Genomic DNA, 21,689 nt, shown 5'->3' on the forward strand with positions numbered 1-21,689 from the left:
CAGGGAGAGGGAGCAGGTAGTCTTCCTCTGTGTGTGTGAGTGGATGCATGTGGCAAAGAGATTTATCTAGTACTTGCAACAGTTCTCTGCAACACAGAGATTTGTAACGTTTCTGTCTGCCTCAGCACACTAGTGCAGGAAACGGCCACAAACTGGATGTTTGTGTTCCAGGGCTGAGTGAGGCATACTTGTCTATGTAGTCTCAGGCATATACTGCCACAGATGAAGCATATCTGGACCCAGTTCTCACTGTGCATCAGCAACTGCAAGGTCTCTGACCTGAGCATTATGGAAGTTTTATCGATTACACTGATAAAGTGCCACCTTCCAAGTCACTCATCCACTTAATATTCTCCCCGCAAGCTCGTGCTCCTCTGTCTCACAGGACAGTAATTAAGAGCCTAGTCTTGCCACCCCTTTAATTAGTGTTTACTCATGTGGGTAACATTGCAGATAATGATCAGAGCTATGTGTGATGTTCTCACTGAAATCTAAAATCATATAAAACTTGCCTGATTTAGGGGTTTGTTAGAAACTTGAAACATGGAACAGGTTCATTGAAAGCCTCAGGAGGACCATGAACCTCTCACATGCACCTGACCTGACCTGATTTGATTTGATTTGTTTTGGCATTGAAGCTGTGGCACGTCCACTGTGGATGCAAACTTAAGTGAAATTTGGTGGGTTTTGATCTGAGGTTTTGGATTCCTCCAAATACCAAGTTCAAAAGTGTAAATGAAGGTTGCAAATTGAAAGCAAATAAATTGTTCAAACAAACCCTGTGAAGCAAAAACACAGAATCTGACATAGCTCTAGAAATGAGCTGGTGGAAATATGTAAAGCCAAATGTTTTCAGAAGCTGATGTAAATGAAATTGGTGCCAGAAACAGGACTTCAAATGTTTACCAAACAAACACTAGTCAGAACATTCTGGGAGGCACTTAAACCTACCAAACCAAGCTGATGTCAAAAGTGGGTTATTACTAGAGTTCTGTAGAGTGGTAGCAATCTGTTCTCCCCACTTTTCTATGGCTGGGGGTTTGGAAGGAGCTCAGCTCTCTTCCTGGGCTGTTAGAGATGTTGCTCCGTTTTTGTTGTGCTCCCGTCTCCTTTCTTGGCTTCTGACTCAGAAGGTGCTTTTTAACAGTAGTCTGAGACCAGGAATACCAGGGACCAAAAGCAACAAAAAGAACATAATTTAAATGTCAGGTTTCAGAGTAGCAGCCGTGTTAGTCTGTATTTGCAAAAAGAAAAGGAGTACTAGTGGCACCTTAGAGACTAACTAATTTATTTGAGCATAAGCTTTCGTGAGCTACAGCTCACTTCATCGGATGCATTCAGTGGAAAATACAGTGGGGATATTTATATACACAGAGAACATGAAACAATGGGTGTTACCATACACACTGTAAGGAGAGTGATCACTTAAGATGAGCTATTACCAGCAGGAGAGCAGGGAGGAGGGGGGAGAAAACCTTTTGTAGTGATAATCATTTAAATGTGCGACACTGTAACCCTCCCAGCTATAGATACAGTGTCTGGGTAAGGCCTTTGAGCAAGCACAGCAATGTGGAACATTTCAAAAAGTGGAAATACCATTACAGATTCTATTTCCTTTCCACTCAGCCCCTGAAAAACTCTAATTTCATGAGATTGCAACAAGAGGAGTAGGGGGAGGGGAGTAAAGCAACTGATTAGAAAATAGAGAGAGAAAAGCCACATCAAACTAAACTGAGAGGCTGGGATTCAAATACCTTTGTAGTACCTAGCTCAAACAGGTAGGAGGGCAAAGTCAGTAATTGGAAGCCTGGGGCACTGTCCTGATCAAAATTCTTTAAGATAAAAAGTAGAAAAGCTATCATTTCTGATATTGCAGTGTTAATAGCATTTTTCTGTGTCACTTTTGTTTTAAGTTAAATGTATTGACAGTTTTTCAAATGGCAATAAAAGCATTTAATTTCTCTACTATTGGACTGATTGTCTCAGGGTTTCAATGCCATGATTTGAATCTGTTCACTTTTAAAATTCAAGACTGATCAAAATGTAGTTGCTTAGCCATTATCAAGTTATAGCCTGAAATCATTTCCTATTATGAAAAACATGCTAATTTTACTGTTCTGTTGTCGTCATCGTCCCCCCCGCCCAATTTCTTCCCTCCTCCTTATCTGCTTTATCTGACTTTCATGTTTTGTCATAAACCCACTGATGAGCTCTTCAGGACAGGGACCTTCTTCTTGGGACTTGCTCACTGACACCCTCATCCTTGACTGGAACACCTATACTGTAATACAAACTGATAATAATGTTATCCTATGTGAAATGATTTAGGGATGTCAGGTGCATTTCTGCACCAGAGTTGTCCTTGGTGGGCAGTCAGGACAGAAAGTCCAAGACTAAATGGATGTGGTTTTCAAACAACAATGACCTTTGTACCCTGGAGGTGATCCCATAGCTGAGGCATGATGTTGGGAAGCTGGAGGCATGCATGCGCTGCTGACACTCTCTTGTTCTACTGACAGATGACTTCAGTTCCAAGGTCACTTCAGCAGTTTTCACAAGCACTAAATTCATTTCCTGTTTTGTTACAAGAAATAAAATCGACATAAAGACCTTTTCGTGTGTGTCCTGAATGCACTGAGCGGGACATTCTGCATCATCCTCTGTGGGGGCAGAGGGCAGAGTTGTAGAGGAACTGAGATGCTTCTCTATTGTTCAGTGCATGGGGAAGGGAGGGAGCACACATCCCCTTCATGGTGTGTTTCAAGCATCCCGGGGGCTCGCTGTTGTCAGGTGAGAGGACTTTGGAATAGGCTAGAGGATCCACAACTATACAAATCATTTGGCCCTTTCTCCCTATGTGGGGTGGGCACCTGTATCTTACAGACTTCTCCAGTGTAGCTTATTTGGAGCACTCTGTTGCCACTCTGTAGCATTCCATTCTTATAACCCCCAGCGGAGTTCTCCACTGCCCAGACAAACTACTCAGGCTATGTGCCAGGAAGAGGAGTGTGCGGATGTGCATAAAGGAAGTAAGCACACTGTGTTCACATGTTTCTGGAAAGATAACTTGTCTGAAAAGTCCATCCAAGGATTACACTGAAACCAGAACAGACTGTAATTATGTATCCTTTTATGTTGCAGTGTATGTGATTTCCTTTCAGGTCCTTTAAATATGCCCTGGCTATACTTCACTGGACGTGCAACTTTGTAACAAACTTGTAGGCTGTAACTTACTGTTCATGCATCGAAAATATTAAAAGACAAAAGATATTCTTCTTAATCCCATGTAGTGTTATGTGTGTCTTGAGCTGCCAGCAGAGAAGGGGGAATGAAGGTTAGGGTTTGCAGTGTATGCCCAAAGGGCTGTACTTTTGCTTTTTCACAGTGCTTATACTTCTCAAGGCACTTTGTGGGCTGAACTGTTAAAAAAAAGTAACTCTCCTTGTGAGTATCAAAGAGGGAAAAAATCAATTTGGATGGAATCAAACATCAGCAACATATTTAGATACACGATCTGATCTCAGTAAAACAGAATTAATGAAGTAACAGTTGAAATTCTAAAGTAGCTGTTGGTGTACTAAAGATTGATTAGCGTGCAGATCTTTAAATTAGTAATTGCTTGTTGAAAAATAATATTACCTTCAGGTGCTTGCTTTGGGAATTTTAGTTTAAAAAAGGAATTCCATGTATAGAGTACCAGCTGGACTGGGCGCTAGCCCTAATTCTGAGTTGCTCTGATTCTGTACTGGGCACAGAAATGAAGAAGGGGCAAAAGTGACTTTAAGCCATTTTTGCATTCCCTCTATTCTCAGAGCCACAAGGGGGATTGCCAGACACTTGGAGTAAATTAGAGCGGCCTCAGGGGTACTCTCATTTATCCTTATACGCTCTATAGTCCCTTAGTAGCCATGGACAGCCAAGAAGAATAGCCAGAATGTGCTGTCCAATGCCCACCTGGGGTTGGGTGGACATAGTACCATTCTACCAGTTCTGTGCTGAATGGGGAACTCTCTTATACAGGGGATATATCCTGTGTACTGTTTTTACCCAGTTCCAGTGGGGAAAAGAGACTCCTATATATACAAATTATGTTTTAAAATATAAAAATAAGGAAGTGAGTAGGAGTTTTGCCTAAGTAAAGACTGCAGAATAAGGCCTTAAAGGCAAAACCAGTCCTACTTCAGTTACTATTCTCTATGCCACTTATTTCATTAAACAGTGGGTACTAGCTAGCGAAAGAATTTCACTGAGTACTAGGTTTGGCAGTTTTCTGACTATATGCAGCCCAGGTTACACAGGCTTCTATTAAGGTGTTCCAGGGTTATGGTCACGTTGTGGTGGAAAGTCTGCCCAAAAGCAACAAGCCTTGGGAAGCCAGAGGATGTACTGAATCAATCAGTCTAATGTAAGCTTTGCCAATGGAACTCCTATAGTGTCCCAGCCATAAATTAAATCTTCCCTCCCTGGGAAAATCCCTGCAGGAGAGTAATAGTAGAGAAGTCTGCCTTCCATGGGGAGGTAAATCCCCTTCAGGTATAGCTTCCCCTGCTAGGATGGAGGGTGGGGGTGCACTTTCAACACCCACAGTCCAGAAGACATGAATCTGCCTTCTGTGTGTGAGGAAAAAGTGTACATGAGCCTGCACACCTTACATGCATGTTAGTCCCACTAAATTCAGTGGAAGTTCTGCCAGTATAAACACAGCAAAATCAGACCTAATTAAAGGTCCAAAGAGTTCATTTTTCAAACATACCATATGCTGGAACAGAGGCTCAGAATATTATTTTTTATAATAGTATCTCAGAGAATTACTTTTTTTAATCCTGTAGCTTCATTTTTGAACACACTAGGGAAAATCCTTTAAAAGATATATTAGTACTATTACAAAATTTGTGTTACATGTACCATTATTGATGTACAGTATTTACAAAAATTCAAAGCCAGAAAACCACTCGTACCAACAACTGGCAACAAATTAACTGGAGAACTAAAAAAGTACAGAAAATTGAGACTTCATAGATCAGATGCATAAAGTGAGGATTGTGAAAAGAGTACCCCTTACTGTACTGAAACATAGTAAAATACAATGAGGATAAGGCCGTCTTATGTCTTTTAAGAACAGTATTTCTTGCACCCTGTTAAGCTGGATTTCTGTAAATTTCCCAGAGTAAACTACCCCAATAGAAGGAGTTTTATGCTGGTATAACTTTGTCCATACTAGAGGCTTGTACTACTTTAACTATATGTTGTGTTCTAAACTGATATAACCATGTGTGTCACATACTGACCTGACCCTTTAAGAGTAGTGGGCTCAGCCCACCTCCACAGGTGAAGGGAATAAGTCCAGGTGGCACTGGACGAGAGCATGTGAGGCAGAAGCAGGCCTGCTGGGAAATATAAGGGCAGCCTGAGGTCAGGGAAAGATTTAAAGGAGCTAAGATGGCTGAATGAGCTGCTCAACATTGAAAGCCCTTTCTTAGCTCTCAGGTAGAGAGACTGGTAAGTGCAATTCTGCAGAGAGCAGCAGCTGGCTAGGAAGGTTAGAGTGCCAGGAGCAAGCCTTCTGGAGCAAAGTCTCAGCAGGGACAGGACTCAGAATTGTGCACTAAGGGCTGTGGGACAGCTGGGAAGACTGGGTGGAATTCCTTGTATTTTCTTTTGAACTTTGCATCAATAAACCAGACCCACCACTCCACCTCCCTTCCACCTGCCCCTATTGTGGGGGTGGGGTGTTTGATGCATGAAATCCTATATTGAGTCATTGGGGAGTCCAAGAGGCAGAAAGTGAGGCAGCAGATAGCTGAAGCCAGTCTGGCTAAGTCCCTGCTGCATATAGGTAGAAAAACTCTTTGTAGATAAGCTCTTTAAATTTCAGGAAAACCTCTACATTGTTTCGTATGTTAAGGTAGGGAGGGGTGTTCAACAGGCACAATTACTCGGAAGCCAATCTAAGCTATGGATCATGTGCATTTTATGCTTCAGAGGCACACATGCCACAGTGCAAAGTAGATGTCACTGGAACTATAGTATTTGTTTCATTAATCAAGGTTGAAATTCACTTCATTTGCATAAATCCCAAATTATCAAGTTTTGCAGGGGAAGGAAGTCAAGTAGGTGAAATCTACCCCCATCGGTATAGGATTAGGATGTGGGTCTGTAATACAGTCACTGTCCTGTCCTCAGTAGTCACTACTCTAGCCCATGAGTTAGAGCAGTGGTGCCCAAACTTTTCCAGTCGTGCTCCCCTTACCATTCTGAGAATTTGGTGCACCCTCTGTCCAGCCGCCCGGTTCTGAAGGCCAGCACCAGCGCAGACATGAGGGTGGCAGAACCCTGGCCAGCAGCTGCTGCTCTCCAGCTGCCCAGCAATGAAGGCAGCGCCGCCGCCAGTAACAGTGCGGTAGTAATGTGGGACAATGCTGTTGGTGGTGGTGGCGCTGTCTTCAGCATTGGGCAGCCAGAGCGTGGTCGCTGCTGGCTGGAACATTCATGTTGTTTGCAAGGTGGGAGGACTATTTTTTTTAATCCCACTCCTGTTAATTTGCCGGCGGGTCCCAGTTTCTTCATGCCCCTCCCCCGAGAGCCTCTTGTGCCCTTCCCCCCGTTTGCGCACCAGTGAGTTGGAGTAGTAGCTGCTGCCCCTCTGCCATTTGTGCAGGGCATTAAGGCCATTGCATTCACATAGTAGCCAGTTCTGTGGCCATTCTCCCTCTCATCCACCCATCACCACCCTCTGTGACAGCCTATGTCGGGTGGTTTGAGAGACCTCCTATGTGGTGAATGTGAGATTCAGAGGCTTCTTGGATCACCGTTTACTGGCAGCCTCCCTGTGCAGCCCAGCAGAAGATCTGAAGAGATTCTGTGGGCCTGGCACCAGCAGAAATGTTGACTGGTAAAATAGAAATGTGGTGTTAGTGATGGGGAAGGAAACTTGTCTTTTGAATATTTTATTGTTACCCTGAGGATGTCCCTTGGAATTTCATTTTTTTACAAACAAAATCTTTTCTTCTCCCCCTTTACATTTCTTTATACTCTTTTTTTTCTGTCGCTATTTCTATAGCTATATTTTTTTTCCTCCAGGCACATCTTTTCTATGAAGGACCTTGCATAAGCTTTCCTTTAAACTGTTGTACTTCAAAGTTTTCTCTTTCCTTCAACCCTTCCTAGTTGCTATGTGATTCTGCTGTGCAGTTTCTAGGTCTTCCTTTCCTTGACTGTCCTTTTTCTCTAAAGACACTCCCCCTTGAAGAAACTTGCAGTGGTGATAGCATGAAAAATATTATCTCTATCCTCTTAGGTACTGAGTGAAAGAGAGAGAAAGAGCATGCATTTTATAATATAAAAGGAGATAAATTTCTTTATAGGGTATTTAATTGAACAGGAACATGAAAATAGCATTGAAAAAGATTTGGCCATGTCAGAAGGGTAAATAAGTATATTTATGATTTCGCTTCATACATTCTAGCCATACCAAAGGTTATCCACAAAGTGAACAAGTATTTATTTTCACATCATATCCACAGAACAGTCATTCCAACACTCTAGTCATGTCAGGACTTGATTCTGAGAGTTTTAGCCTTTTGGAGCTTGATTTTCAGAAGTGCAGAGCGCTCAGAGCTCCAGCTGAAGTCAGTGGGAGCTGTGGGTGCCCAGCACCTCTTAATAGCATGTTCTTACTGTTCAGCTGATTAGCAGATAGCACTTTAATGCTGTAACACTCTCTTCAAAATCCTCTTAATCTTCTTTTTTTACAAATCAATGTAAAATGCATGACCCTTGGGTCTGATCCAGCGGGCTTTACATCAGCCCCTACTTGAACAGAGAAGCCATTTGAGGGTAGGCAGCTCTTTCTCCATGTCTCATGTTGTCACTAGCAAACTGTCTAAAAGCTAGTCTCTAAACACCACTTTAATGCAAAATCTGACTTCATAAATAGAAACAAAAATGCTTAGCTATCTAAGGCAATTTTTTGTGACTCATTACCTTAGTATCTAAGGCTGGGTCTCAGCTTAAAAATTTAGCTGGCAGGGCTATGTTGTTCTTTCAGGTTTTTGATGACATAGCTTTTTGATGACTGATGACTGGTAAAAGTCTTAGTAGTACTAGCGAAGTACTTTTTGGTATAGCTTAGCTTTCTCCCTGAACCAGTGTAACCTGTGTTTGCAAAAGCACTTTTTCTTCTTCTTTTTTTTTCTTCCAAGTATAACTGTATCTACATTAAGAGGGTTTTCCTGGCATAGCTATACTGGCAAACTTTTACATGTAGACAAGGCCTAAGTACCAGTGTAGTATTTGAGCACTAATAGTATTTGCTCCTCATCCAGGTATTTGGACATATTTTGCCTCATTTACATTGAGTAGTACCTTACTCCATGAATAGTCCCATTGATTTCAAGTCTACTCATGTTGTAAAGTATTAACTTGGCATAAGGAGTGCAGAATCTGGCCCCACTGTATTTATATTGTTGCATTTTTAGGTCAGTCACTGTTTCCAGAGAAGTGGATGGAGCTGTTTGGTTTTGAGATTGGCTGTTTGAGAGGGAGGGAAAGTGGGGTTGGAGGGTAGGGTTGGCCTTTATTCTTTTAACTGTGGTTTGGATTCCCCTCAGATTGTAGGCTGTACTAATGGAAAAATAGTGAATTGTTTTAATCTCAGAGCTTGAGTGAATGAGTGTGGCAGAGCAGATTTGCATATTTGGAACTTTACTGTCGAACAGTTAATGTGGGAGACCTACTTTATGTGTACAAAGGAAAAATAAAACACTAAAATTATAGCCAGCAGTCCAGGGATGTTTGGTTTCAGATTCTGTTTCTTCCACTAAGGAGATAGTTTAAGCACAACAACTTTCTGTATGATTTTCTGATATTGCACTCTAGGGAAAGGTCACAATGATTCATCCATTTAATGGAAGCATTCACAGTACTGAGATGGTTTATAATAAATGGAGCTTTCATTATGCCTTTGGTTTTTGTTTTGTCTTATTTTTTGGTAGTGTCATAAGAAGACTCTTTGGAAATGAAAGAATATCTCACTAAAGTCTTTTCAGAATTTTAAATGTTTTTTTTAATGTGCCCGTTGTTCCAAAAGTGGCTAACCTGGTCCCAGAGAGAACTGGATGAACTTGACAACTGGAAGATCTCAGTCACATAGTCTAATGCTGCAATGTTCTGTTATGTTACAAATAAGGGGCTTCCCATGTCTCACATTTCTAGGCTTGGTTCTAAGTATGGAACACTTAAAGCCTGTTGGTCTAACCCTTAGGGTTCACCAATAAAAGGATTTAAGCACTTTTAGACACCTAAATCAAACATGTAAACCCTCAGAACCCCTGCACAGCTGTTGCATAACCCTGTAGGTGCACGAAGTCCTTAGGAGTCTGTTTCCACCAGTAAAGACCTCTACATTTCTGTTGGTGGGCATGCCCACAGCCATCTAATTCCTGACACCACTGAGCTGCTTAGCACCTAAGCCCTGGCAGGATTCTCAAACTAGGCAATTCCCTGCCTATCTCAGCTGCAGGGCCTGCTCTGACACAAGTTCCTGGGGGCTGTCTACAGGATTGGGCCCCCTACAGAAAAGGAGGAGTTGCCTCTGTGCCCATTATGCCCAATAGTCCAGTTGTTAGAGCATGAGACTGAGGTTTAAATCCCCATTCTGAGTAATTCAGAACAGGTAATTGAACCCAGGGTCTCCCGCATCCCAGGTGAGTGCCCTTATTTTAGTGTTTTATCAAATACTTCACATATGCATTGGGCTCGTGAGAGTGACTCTGTAGCCCGGGGGTTAGGGCACTGTCCTGGGAGACCATGGTTCTAGTCTCTGCTCTAACAACAATACAAATTGCATAAAAAACGTATAATAGCTTCAACAGGAGAGACTGAGAGAGACCCACCCCAGAATAGCCCATTGTCTGCTAGCTATGGCACACCTGCAATGTGGGAGGCCTGCTTTCAAGCAGGCAGAGTGGGGACTTGAATCTGGGTCTCCCACATCCTGAGCAAGAACTCTCAACCAGAGGTGGGCAAACTACAGCCCGTGGGCCACATCCGGCCTGCGGGACCATCCTACCTGACCCTTAAGCTCCCGGCTGGGGAAGCTAGCCCCCACCTCCTCCCCCGCTGTCCCCCCTTCCGCACAGGAATGCCACCGCGTGGCTAGCACAGCTGGCTCTGGCCAGGCAGCAGGGCTGCAGGCTCCTGCTGCTCTGAGCTGCATGGTGTGGGGGTTGGATAAGGGGCAGGAGGGCCCCAGGGGGCAGTTGGGGACAGGGGGTGGTTGGACGGGGCAGAGGTTCTGGGGTGGGGCGGTCAGGGGACGGGGAACAGGGAGCAGTTGGATGGGGCAGACGGCGGACAGGGAACGGGGGGTTTGGATAGGGGATGGGATCCCGGCAGGGCTGGCTCCAGGCACCAGCGAAGGAAGCAGGTGCCTGGGGTGGCCAATAGGAAGGGGTGGCACGTCCACGTCTTTGGCGGCGGGTCCTTCACTCCCTCTCTCCCTCTTTGGCAGCAGGTCCTTCACTCCCTCTCTCCCTCTTCGGCGGCGGGTCCTGCTTCTTTTTTTTTTTTCTTTGCCACTTGGGGCGGCAAAAAAGCTGGAGCCGGCCCTGGGTCCCAGGGGACCTGTCAGGGGGCAGGGGTGTGGAGAGCGGTCCAGGCAGTCAGGGGACAGGGAGCGGGGGGGTTGAATAGGGGGTGGGATCCTGGGAGGGGGCAGTCTGGGGACAAGGAGCGGGGGGGGGGGGGTTGGATGGGTCAGGGATTCTGAGGGGGCAGTCAGGGGGCGGGAAGTGGGGGGGGGCAGATGGGGGCAGGGGCCAGGTTGTTTGTGGAGGCACAGCCCTCCATCCCCAGCCCCCCATACAGTTTCGCAACTCCAATGTGGCCCTCGGGCCAAAAAGTTTGCCCACCCCTGCTCTAAATGCTGGGCTATAAGGAGGTGCCACCACTGTTTTTTCTGAGAAAGGGCTGGCTTAGGTGCTTACCATCAGGAGAGGGTTCACATCTGTTATTCCTGAGGGGAGTCAGACATCTAACTCCCTTTGAGGGCATAAGCATTTCCTTCTGGCTAGCCTAGGCTCTTCAGTGTGATGGCCTCTGTGAATCCCATTCTTAGGCACCTGAGTCTCCCCCTTCACTGTATAAAGAGCCTGGATGCCTCACTCGGGGCTGATGATTCCCTTGGGCACAAAACACTGAGCCTAAGTCCCTTTTGTGGATCTAGAGAGGCCCCTGGACCCATATTTAGACACCTGAATAAATGGTCTGATTTTCAGAAGTGTTAGGCTCTTGCAGTTACCATTGACTTCCACTGAAGCGGCTGGGCACTCACTGTTTTAAAATGCATTCCAGGGCTGACACTTGTATATGAAAACCAACACATTATAAACCCTGTTTTATTTATAACTTTCAGGTTTTCGCAATGCTTTCTTTATTCTCTACATTGCAAGATATCCTATTGTAGCTTATTTGTTATTGAACAAAGTATCAAATTAGAAGACATAAAACATACGTAACAGTATCTACAAGGTTGCTATCTAGAATCCTGCTTTGAAAGTAAAATGATGCACAGAATACAAATATTCAGTAAACCATGTTTTCTCTTTATAAAAGTCACGACTATCAATACTATCTCACACACTGTGCATGCTTCACTGACTGCACAGATTTCAGAGTAACAGCCGTGTTAGTCTGTATTCGCAAAAAGAAAAGTACTTGTGGCACCTTAGAGACTAACCAATTTATTTGAGCATAAGCTTTCGTGAGCTACAGCTCACTTCATCGGATGCACTGACCGAGCCTAGGGTGTATCATAAGGGCTAATTTTGGTCCTCAATATCAGGAGCTCTTTATGTATATCTAAAAGAAAAAATTTGACCCAAAGTGTAAGTGCAACAGGGCTTCCTTCTTCCAAATGGTTTGGAACTACAGTCTGATTAATCACTTTGGGGAAAAGGTAACTGGAGTAAATTGAGCCCCTATAACTGTTTTTAATCATTGTGCAAGTATACATGCTGGATGCACCAGAAGATGTGGGAAAGAATGACCAAATTGAATTTGCTTCTTATTGTTCACAATAGAGAAGGTTCTCCTAAATCTGTGGGCCAAGAGTTGGATAGGTACACAATTCTGCATACTAAAAAAACTTCATGACCCAAAATATAGCAAAGACAAGAACAATACAAATGGAAACATACCATGCAAGCATCTTGGGATGCCCTTAGAAGTACTATGGGAAACTTTACCTTTTTCTAAAGAAAAAAGAATAGTGATACCTTCTAGGGGGAAAACTGCATAATGAGGAGGAGGAGAACTTGTCCTGCACAATATTAAAAAGTCATTTATGTATGCCCTGGAATGAGACAATTTAACATATAGTAAATCGAAAGAATGACCTGGCTCAATGTTCTAGGTAACTTTGAATGAACTGTCTCATTTTGTGTGTGTGTCTGGGATCTTCATGTTTGTTTAGATGCTGTGATGGGTTGATTTATGTGGTATTTGCAATACGCATTTTTGTTTAAAATGAGGAACACTGAAGAGGAAAGGATTTCTTTTTTTAAACTGCCTTTGACTGAAACTCACTGCATATTTCCTCTTACATTTCAGAGGCACAGCAATAGCAGGGATTGTATTTGGTATCGTATTTATAATGGGAGTGATTGCCGGTGTCACCATCTGTATCTGCATGTGCATGAAGAACAACCGTGGGGCTCGAGTAGGGGTCATCAGAACTACACACATCAACACCATCAGCACCTATCCAGGTGAGGGTGCTAAGTTACTCCTTCATAAGATTGCCAAAGAATTCCATAGGACATGTTCATAATAGATCTGTATTCTTTAATCATTATGATTTCATAGCAGTGACGATTTTAGTGGGGGTTCATGGAGTCAATTTTACACACAGAAATCATGACACACACACTCCCCCACCCCACTAATGCCGCAAACCTGAGTGGTGCTGAAACCCTGGCCACCCCATTGCAACACCCAGAACAGGGAGCCAAGCCCATCCCCCCCAGGACAAGATCTCCCACTACAGGTTGAGTGTGGGCCAGGCTCACTCTCCAACACCTCCCTCCCCATCTTCAGGCCTCCCGTCCAGGCCAGGATTAGGGGTGTCGGGGTCGCAGGTCAGTGCCTCTCCTGACTACAATAAGAAGAGTTTAGTTAAGTGCAGCCATTAAATGGGGAGGTTACATCCACTCTTGGTTTATAGTAAGTAAAATAAAGCCATAAAGATGTCAACAAAGGATAGCTGTTCCCAATAACTGAGGGCATGTCTACGCTGCAATTAAAACTGGTCCATGTCAATGGACTCAGGCTCGCAGGGCTGTTTAATTGCCTGCAGCCTGAGCTGTTATACCCTTCCACCTCTCAAGATCCCATGGCCCAGGCTCCAGCCTGAGCCCAAATGTCTACACTACAATTAAACAGCCCCATGAGCCTGAGTCAGTTGAGATGGGCCAGCCATGGGAGTCCAATTGCAGTGTAGACGTACCCTAAGATACTTCAAAAACTACTCCAGAGCAGTGTAAAGTGCACCCTGCCATTCCATCAAATGTTCAAGAGTTGGGTAGGTGTGGTTTCAGTGCTTGGGGACGGTCTATACGATGCAAAGGAAGTGTTTATCTAAATAATTTAATAGTATCTGCATCTCAAGCTTCTGGAAACCCAACATATTGCAGATTGGCCAGATTCACAACTGCAAGGGGTTTTGGAAGAGGAGATCTCGATGTGGATCATCTTGCATAGTTCCACCCAGCTCATATCAGGGGGCAGATTTTGCTGAGCCACATCTCCCTCTGAAGGTTTTGCTGAGCTACCCTCCCCACAAAGGTCATTCCCCAGACCTTTTCTTGTGAGCTCCTTGGAGCTGAAATTGTGTCTCCTCTTGCTTCTCTGAAGCATGTAGAATGCTTCTGAATACGCTTAGTAAAGAATAATACATTTAATTTCAAACACATGAACATTAATATTAAACTATATACTTCATTTCCAAGTTACAAGCTACATAGTCAATCCCTAAAATACTGTGATGGTTTGCTATGGAAAATACAAATACTACTAAACTAAATATAGTCTGGTTTTCTGCCATCCAGCCCTTTCTTAATGGCTCTGTGTCGCATAAGGAATAATCATGGTGGCAGGGCATGCAAGGCAATCAGTTGTCTATCATGTTGGTTTCATGTCAAAGTGAAGCCAGGGCATTTGATAACCACCAACCCCATTTATGGGGGTATGTTCCAATATCAGAAATGAATACCTGCGATACAATAAGGCTGAAAAACAGCACAAGAAGCCATGACATAAAGAGAAAGAGAGAGATCTTGTTATATTGTCTCAGGAGGATGTGACAGTACCATGCAGTTGGTTTTCCATATACCAAATTAGGGAAATTGCTTTGGTGAATAATTTTTTAAGGACAGGTCTTTTTAAAACAAACAAAAAAAACGGAGGTATAAGTAGGAGATTGGCCAGGTTCTGTAAGTAAAATCTTGTGGCATGGAAACAGTAGAATCACATAAAGTACACTGAAGAGCCCATTCCTGGAACATCTTATGTGCCTCCTGCAAATTCCAGGGGTGGGAGGAGAGGGCTCTTAACACTTGGCAGGATTAGGTCCTTAATGCTAGGAGCTGTCTGTGAAAATGAATCGGGGCTTATAAAATATTATTCAGTGTTTGTATTCACATGCTAAGAGGCAATCTCTGCACCAAACAGCTTACAGCCTAAAACAAATATCCGTTGTATTTTTTATCAGTTGTATGACCTGGGCTTGTGGCCTATTTTATGCTCTAATTTTAGCAACTTTATTGAAATTGCCCTGATAAGGGTTTTGTGTTACACATTTTACAAACAGTAAAATCAGTCGTGCTGCACTACAGGAATTCCCCCTTGCCTTAAAAATGGGATTCCGTACCATACTGGGGTTCAGCAGCAAAGATAATGCCACTCCAGACAATACTATGTTTGCCTGACAATCTCCTCATTTCACTACGGAGTTAGTATTTGCACATGTGTCCGTATTGCAGTCTCCTGTACTCAATGTATCTATCTTCCCCCTCACTCCCATACTTGCCAGCTGCACGAAACTTAGCTATAATCACCCTCATTATAGCAACATTGCTTTGCATGACATAGAGAGTTGAGTAATAAAGAGCACTATAGGACTCACTAGGATTCTCAATCATGAAGAGCAAAGTTAGTATGCAAAAACAAAATGGACATCTCTAGACATCTCTTCTCGCTGTGTTTCATCCTTATCCATTCATCTCCAGCAGGAGGCATTTTAGCTCTCCATTTTTCCTATCTCTGGTATGAACATCCTTTCAGCGGGAGGCTCTGTACTTCAGAAGAAGCAGTTTTTGGAGGATGGAGCAGGCTCTGAGAAACTATTTCTCCCACCCTAGCTAGGAGCTATCTTTGATATAGGTGGCAAGCTATGGAAATTTTTTCTTCTGCCTCAACCTCAGCTCTGAGTAGATTTTGGGGAAGTGCCATTATCTCTCCTTTACACTAGGATCTGAGTTTTCCCTGCAGGAAGGGGCTTGAGGGGGCTCAGGGCTGGGGCAAAGGGTTGGGGTGCGGGGGTGAGAGCTGCGGGGTGGGACTGGAATTGAGGGGTTCAGGGTATAGGAGGGAGCTCTGGGCTGGGGCAGGGTGTTGCGGTGTGGAAGGGGGTCAGGCCTGAGGCAGGGGATTGGGGCACGGGCTTACCTTGGATGGCTCCTGGGCAGTGGTGCAGCAGGGGTGCTAAGGTAGGCTTCCTGCCTGTCCTGGCACCGTGGACTGCGCTGCGCCCTGGAAGTGGCCAGCAGCAAGTCCGGCTCCTAGGTGAAGGTGCACAAGTGGCTCCACATGGCTCTCGCCCACAGGCACCACCACCCCGAGCTCCAATTGGCTGGGAACCCTCCAATGGGAGTGTAGAGCTGGTGCTCGGGGCAGGGACAGTGTGCAGAGCCCTGTGGCCCCCCTGCCTAGGAGCCAGACCTGCTGCTGGCCTCTTCCGGGGCACAGCGCAGTGTCAGAACAGTAGGGACTAGCATGCCTTAGCCAGGCATCACCACCTACAGGACTTTTAACGGCCTGATCGGCGGTGCTTACCAGAACCGTCACGACCCAGTGCCTTACATTCCACGACCCAGTACTGGGTTGCAACCCACAGTTTGAAAACCACTGCACTAGGGCATAGACTGTGTCTTTCTGTGTATTTGCATAGCACAATGGGGCCTTGACACCAGTTGGGATTTTTGGATGCTGTCATGATATAAATAATAATAAGAGCTTCAGATTTATACTTGCTGGGTTAGACCCTGTTCTGTAGGATTAACAGCAGATAGAGATGGTTGGAAGGGACAAAATTGTGAACAATTTTAATAGAATTTTCAAAAACTTCCAGCCAGCAAATCTCTTACCATATATTCCCTGTTAGATAGCATTATCACATATAAGCCTAAAGTTCTTACTCAGTTTTCATTCTGTCTTATTCAGCTAAAGTCTTGAGAAACACTTAAGAGAAGACCTCAGGCTTTGTCCCACAATGTGTAGAGCTCTTTGCTACTGGAAACCTTCCCCACCTAAATCATATTGATTTGGTTAAATTATACTTTTCAAACTAATTCTTCTTCTCTTTCACTTTCAGTGGCTCCTCCACCTTATAGTTATGAATATGAGATGGAATACCCAGCAGACCTACCTCCACCTTACACTCCAACTCCACAGACTTCAATACAGTATCCGCCACCTCCTCCTTACCCTGGATATTCAGGGAAATAATTAACTGGCTTTAAAGAGATATAAAGTGCCTGTTGAATCAGCCAGCACATTATGGACAGATATTGTTGGCTCAGGAGCAAATAGAATGGGGCCTACATCCACATATACTGCCTGGGGTAGTGTAACAGGGGACAGTTGCTGAGGCTCAGGATGACTTCTAAAGGATGAAGAAAAGTATAGTCCATCCCAGATCACTGTAATTTACAAATAAACTGAAGCACAATAGAAGAAACAGCTACTAGGACTTACAGCCTAGCCAACAGTGTTTAGCATCATCCACAATTCTGCTGACTTTCTTTAGCAACTTGTTAAAGTGAACTGGAATATTATTTTTCCAATTAAAGGAATGTATGATAAAAATGGTTAATAAGTTTCCTCTTCAGAGCATGAGATACAGCAGCTGGGGTCTATTCTGGGAGGAAAATTCCAACTGTTGTCTACAAACCTGTATCATATCTTTCCTTGAAGTGGTGTGGATAAGGAAGAACAAGAAAGACGGAAGCTACTTATTAACTTCCATTCCAAATAGGAATACCAGAGATGTGTTCAGCATAGCAGTATTTAGGATCTGATAGGTATACTGCAAACAAGAATTTTATTAGTCATTCAATAGCCAAAATTTGACTGATGTAACTACTTTTGACCAAAATGCAGGCTATTTTAAGTGCCTACTTTTAAGAAGATTAAGCCTGGTTTATAGCCTGTAATCTAAGCATACAGAATGTTTTTGTATGTAGATTTCACTATAAATTATAGACATATCTTTTTATATGGATTTAAATACTGTATACAGATTTTTAGGTCACTAGATAATACTTTAATTTTGAAAGTAAATACAGATTCAGCAAAATCCTGAAATAGTTTTGGAGGGAAAAAACCCAAGGTTATTAAGGCTCCATAGATTTTTTTTTTTCCTGCAGTTTGATTTCTGATTAAACTGTATGAAGATCAGTAGTTATTTTAATTGGACATTTGTTCTCACAAGTTAATAGTCAACATAAAGGAAGATGCATGCAGAGGGACTGTAAACATTGCTGTCAACAGGGAAGATAGGGGAATGAGTCATCTTGGTTATTTAAATGTGATTGGGCTCCATAGATTGAAAGGGAGATCAGAGTTGGATTTACCATCCTGTTTAAGAACTGCACACACAAATAGGGGTATATGCAATTCTGTCCTCTTCTCTTCTCTTTCAGAATCATTTTTCAGGCATTGTTAGTGAGTGTCCTTCATTAGAGGGTTGTTGGAACAAAAACACCAACATGGATTTTTATATTTTAACTTACTATTGTGTAACATTTACAGCTGTTGTATGGGCTTTGTATGGCTTCCTTCCTTATTTGTATGCTCCACAACTTATGTAAAAGGTAGAAGAGGAAAAATGATGTAACATGTCAAGAAGTTATGGTGACCAGAATTCACAAAGCTGTGGAAACAGCCTTTTTTATGCATATAAACTCCAGGTTAATCATGATTGTTAAGGCTCAGAATGTGTTTGTTTAAAAACTAGCACATAGCCCTCAGCTGGAAACTTTCATGGGCATTCAATGTATTACAAATTAAAAAGAAAGATGGTTCTCTGAGGACCTGAACCAAAGCCTACAGAAGTCACTAGAAAGACTCCCATGACATTACTGGGCTTTGAATTAGGTCCCAAATGAGGAGCACTTGAGGTGTTGAGGCCCTGATTCAGTAAGGTTTTTAGTGCTAGTGTAGTGTTAAGCACATGAATGATCTCATAGACTTCAGTGGGAGTACTCACATGCTTACAGGTATTTGCAAGCTTAAATACCTTGTTGAATCCAGGCCTGAATAACTATCTTTGCTAGTATTTTGGAGTAGCATTTGTCCCTTCCACTATGGGCAGTTTTACCCCCCTGAAAAGTCCACCTGAAGGCATAAAAACCCTTTATTCTCAACAGAATGTGTTTAAAAGGGCTGTTACATGGTCTTTGGCCAAACCGAGCATTGTGTAAAGAACTCAAACTTCTTAATCTATTCAGAAGCAATTGGACTATCCCGCAGAACTTGGTTATAGTGAGTTTCATAGTGCCTTCAACAAAGAATGGAGATTTTATTATTCCTTTTGGTGCTTTGCACTTTAATCCAAAATTATCTGATTTTTAAAATTAATCCAGCTCTCTGCTGGAGTAATAAGGGTGTGTCACATTAGCCATTAATATGGCTGCTCACAAGGGACAGGCAGCTGTTCATAGATAGAGCCTAAAATATACTTGACAGTAGAAGTCCTGATTATAATATTTTGGCTTCCCCTACTCATGACCATCTGTTAGGATGATGTCATGTCTGCCAATATACCAGTCTCAGCCAGTGGTCAGCCTGCATAACAGAGCAAGCATCATATTCTCTGCATGAAGTCCCTCCTCTCCCATAGCAATGCCACATTAGTAACCCATGCCTTTTTACAGCTGATCACACCTGATGACGCTTTTTATGCCAAAATAATTACCCTTGGGAGAGGAAGGTACGAATGAAGTGAGTACTTTTCCTTCCCTCGTTTCTGGATTTTCTGCTCTGTAACAATGTACCTGCATACAAAAATACATCTCAGAGAGCAGTTTTGCAGTTCTATTTTTATTTAATGACCTCATGCTACTTTGTACATTTAACCTCTTACAGTTTCCTGAACAGAAAAGGGAAATATGAATGTCTCATAGATCATAAATCTTCCCTCATCATAAAGATCTCTCTCATAGTGACATTAGTCAGAACAAGTAATCATAGAATCATAGAATATCAGGGTTGGAAGGGACCCCAGAAGGTCATCTAGTCCAACCCCCTGCTCGAAGCAGGACCAATTCCCAGTTAAATCATCCCAGCCAGGGCTTTGTCAAGCCTGACCTTAAAAACCTCTAAGGAAGGAGATTCTACCACCTCCCTAGGTAACGCATTCCAGTGTTTCACCACCCTCATAGTGAAAAAGTTTTTCCTAATATCCAATCTAAACCTCCCTCACTGCAACTTGAGACCATTACTCCTCGTTCTGTCATCTGCTACCATTGAGAACAGTCTAGATCCATCCTCTTTGGAACCCCCTTTCAGGTAGTTGAAAGCAGCTATCAAATCCCCCCTCATTCTTCTCTTCTGCAGACTAAACAATCCCAGCTCCCTCAGCCTCTCCTCATAAGTCATGTGTTCTAGACGCCTAATCATTTTTGTTGCCCTTCACTGGACTCTCTCCAATTTATCCACAGTAATAAAGCACATCTCTTATGGGAAGAGGCATTTCTGGTAATTAGTGAGAAATCACTGGTCAAGAGACCCACAGTTTAAGTCACAGCTTTGAGATTGCACATCACTGATGGTATCATGTTGTAAAGATGGTCCTGGTGGATTAGGTGTCTAGATTACATAAGTAGCTCATGTATTCAGGAGGACAGTCTTAGAAATTCATTTTAGCATCTCACAGAAATAAACATCCTTTTGTTTGATGGGACCCCAGTAAGAGAGAGCCTTGGGGTGCACACTTTGTACATTAATTTTCTCAAAAAACTTTTGGGCCATATCAGAGGATGATTCAATGTCTCATAACTGATTTACAATATCCCTTGCCCTGGCTGATCGCAGAATGAAGCATAAGACTGTTCCATTCCTGCAAGTCAGCTGGAATTTTGTCACTTAAGGAGTATACATCAAGCCCTATCGAAGTAGATGATGATGTAGCTATTGTGACAGGGTCAGGCCAGATGGCTTTAGGAGAGTGATAGAAGGCAGATATATTAGCCCCAGGTTGAGTAGGTCCCTTTTCCCTGGGTAAGGCAACAGGGAAGGTTCCAGAACAATCAGGAACTTTCTGGAAACAATTAAGACAGGCAGGCAGATTAGAACACCTGCAGCCAATCACGAAGCTGCTAGAATCAATTAAGGCTGGCTAATCAGGGCACTTGAGTTTAAAAAGGACCTCACTTCAGTTTGTGGCGTGTGTGTGAGGAGCTCGGAGCAAGAGGCACTAGGAGCTAAGAGTGAGAATGTGTACTGTTGGAGGACTGAGGAGTACAAGCATTATCAGACACCAGGAGGAAGGTCCTGTGGTGAGGATAAAGAAGGTGTTGGGAGGAGGCCATGGGGAAGTAGCCCACGGAGTTGTAGCTGTCACACAGCTGTTCCAGGAGGCACTCTAGACAGCTGCATTCCACAGGGTCCTGGGCTGGAACCCAGAGTAGAGGGCGGGCCTGGGTTCCTCCCAACTCCTGGTCAGACACAGGAGGAGTTGGCCTGGGCTGTGGGTTCACGAAAACGGCCAAACTGAGGGCTGCCGTGAATCTCTGAGGCAAGCAAATCCGCCAATAAGTGCAAGACCCACCAAGTTAGAGGAGGAACTTTGTCACACTATATACAATTGAGTACTTTCAGAGTATTTGAGAAGAGTTTAAATAGAAACAGCCTTCTTAAAGCAAACTGAGGTACATGTTCAATACAAGCAGATGAAAGAAAGTTTGGAGGGTTTATTAAATTTAAGCAACATGGCAAAGAAACAGTTGCTGCATAACAAGAAAGAAGAGTTTCACCATCTTAAATAGGCACAGAGTTAAATTTAGTTGAATTCAGAACTTCTGGCTGAGTAGCACTTATTAAAGGTCTTATCAGTTGGATCAGTGCTTCATCTTCATACAGAGTAAGCAACTCACAAACAGGTATCTCTGTAGAGACCATTCTGCTCCCAGAGTATATTCTAGCAATTTCAAGAGAAATCTATTTAAGCATTAATGACCTATTTGGGGGATTTTACAGTTAGGTAATGATCAGTTAGAGGAGTTAAAAGGTCAAGGCAAAGCCATAGGAAGTTAAATGTACTAGACTATCATTACTTAAATAACATACTCCAATGAATAGATTATTAGTGGTAATATAAACTTTTATTAATGAAAAATTAAAGGATTTACTCT

At 43.2% G+C, this 21,689-nt stretch overlaps 1 protein-coding gene across 5 annotated transcripts in view; it reads left to right on the forward strand.

The window, feature by feature from the left end:
- The window catches only part of CYYR1 (cysteine and tyrosine rich 1), a 105,270-nt gene that overhangs the window by 56,179 nt on the left and 27,402 nt on the right, over positions 1-21,689 (forward strand). For 4 of the 5 annotated variants that reach the window (XM_073363052.1, XM_073363069.1, XM_073363078.1 and 1 more), the window contains exon 3: positions 12,610-12,767. In XM_073363052.1, coding sequence (XP_073219153.1) covers positions 12,610-12,767 — 158 coding nt within the window. Of the gene's footprint in view, positions 1-12,609; positions 12,768-16,648; positions 17,520-21,689 lie in introns of those variants that run through there. The other variant, XM_073363042.1, reaches the window with a different exon arrangement.

The sequence above is a fragment of the Lepidochelys kempii genome, chromosome 1, assembly GCF_965140265.1.
Source record: "Lepidochelys kempii isolate rLepKem1 chromosome 1, rLepKem1.hap2, whole genome shotgun sequence".
NCBI lineage: Eukaryota > Metazoa > Chordata > Testudines > Cheloniidae > Lepidochelys > Lepidochelys kempii.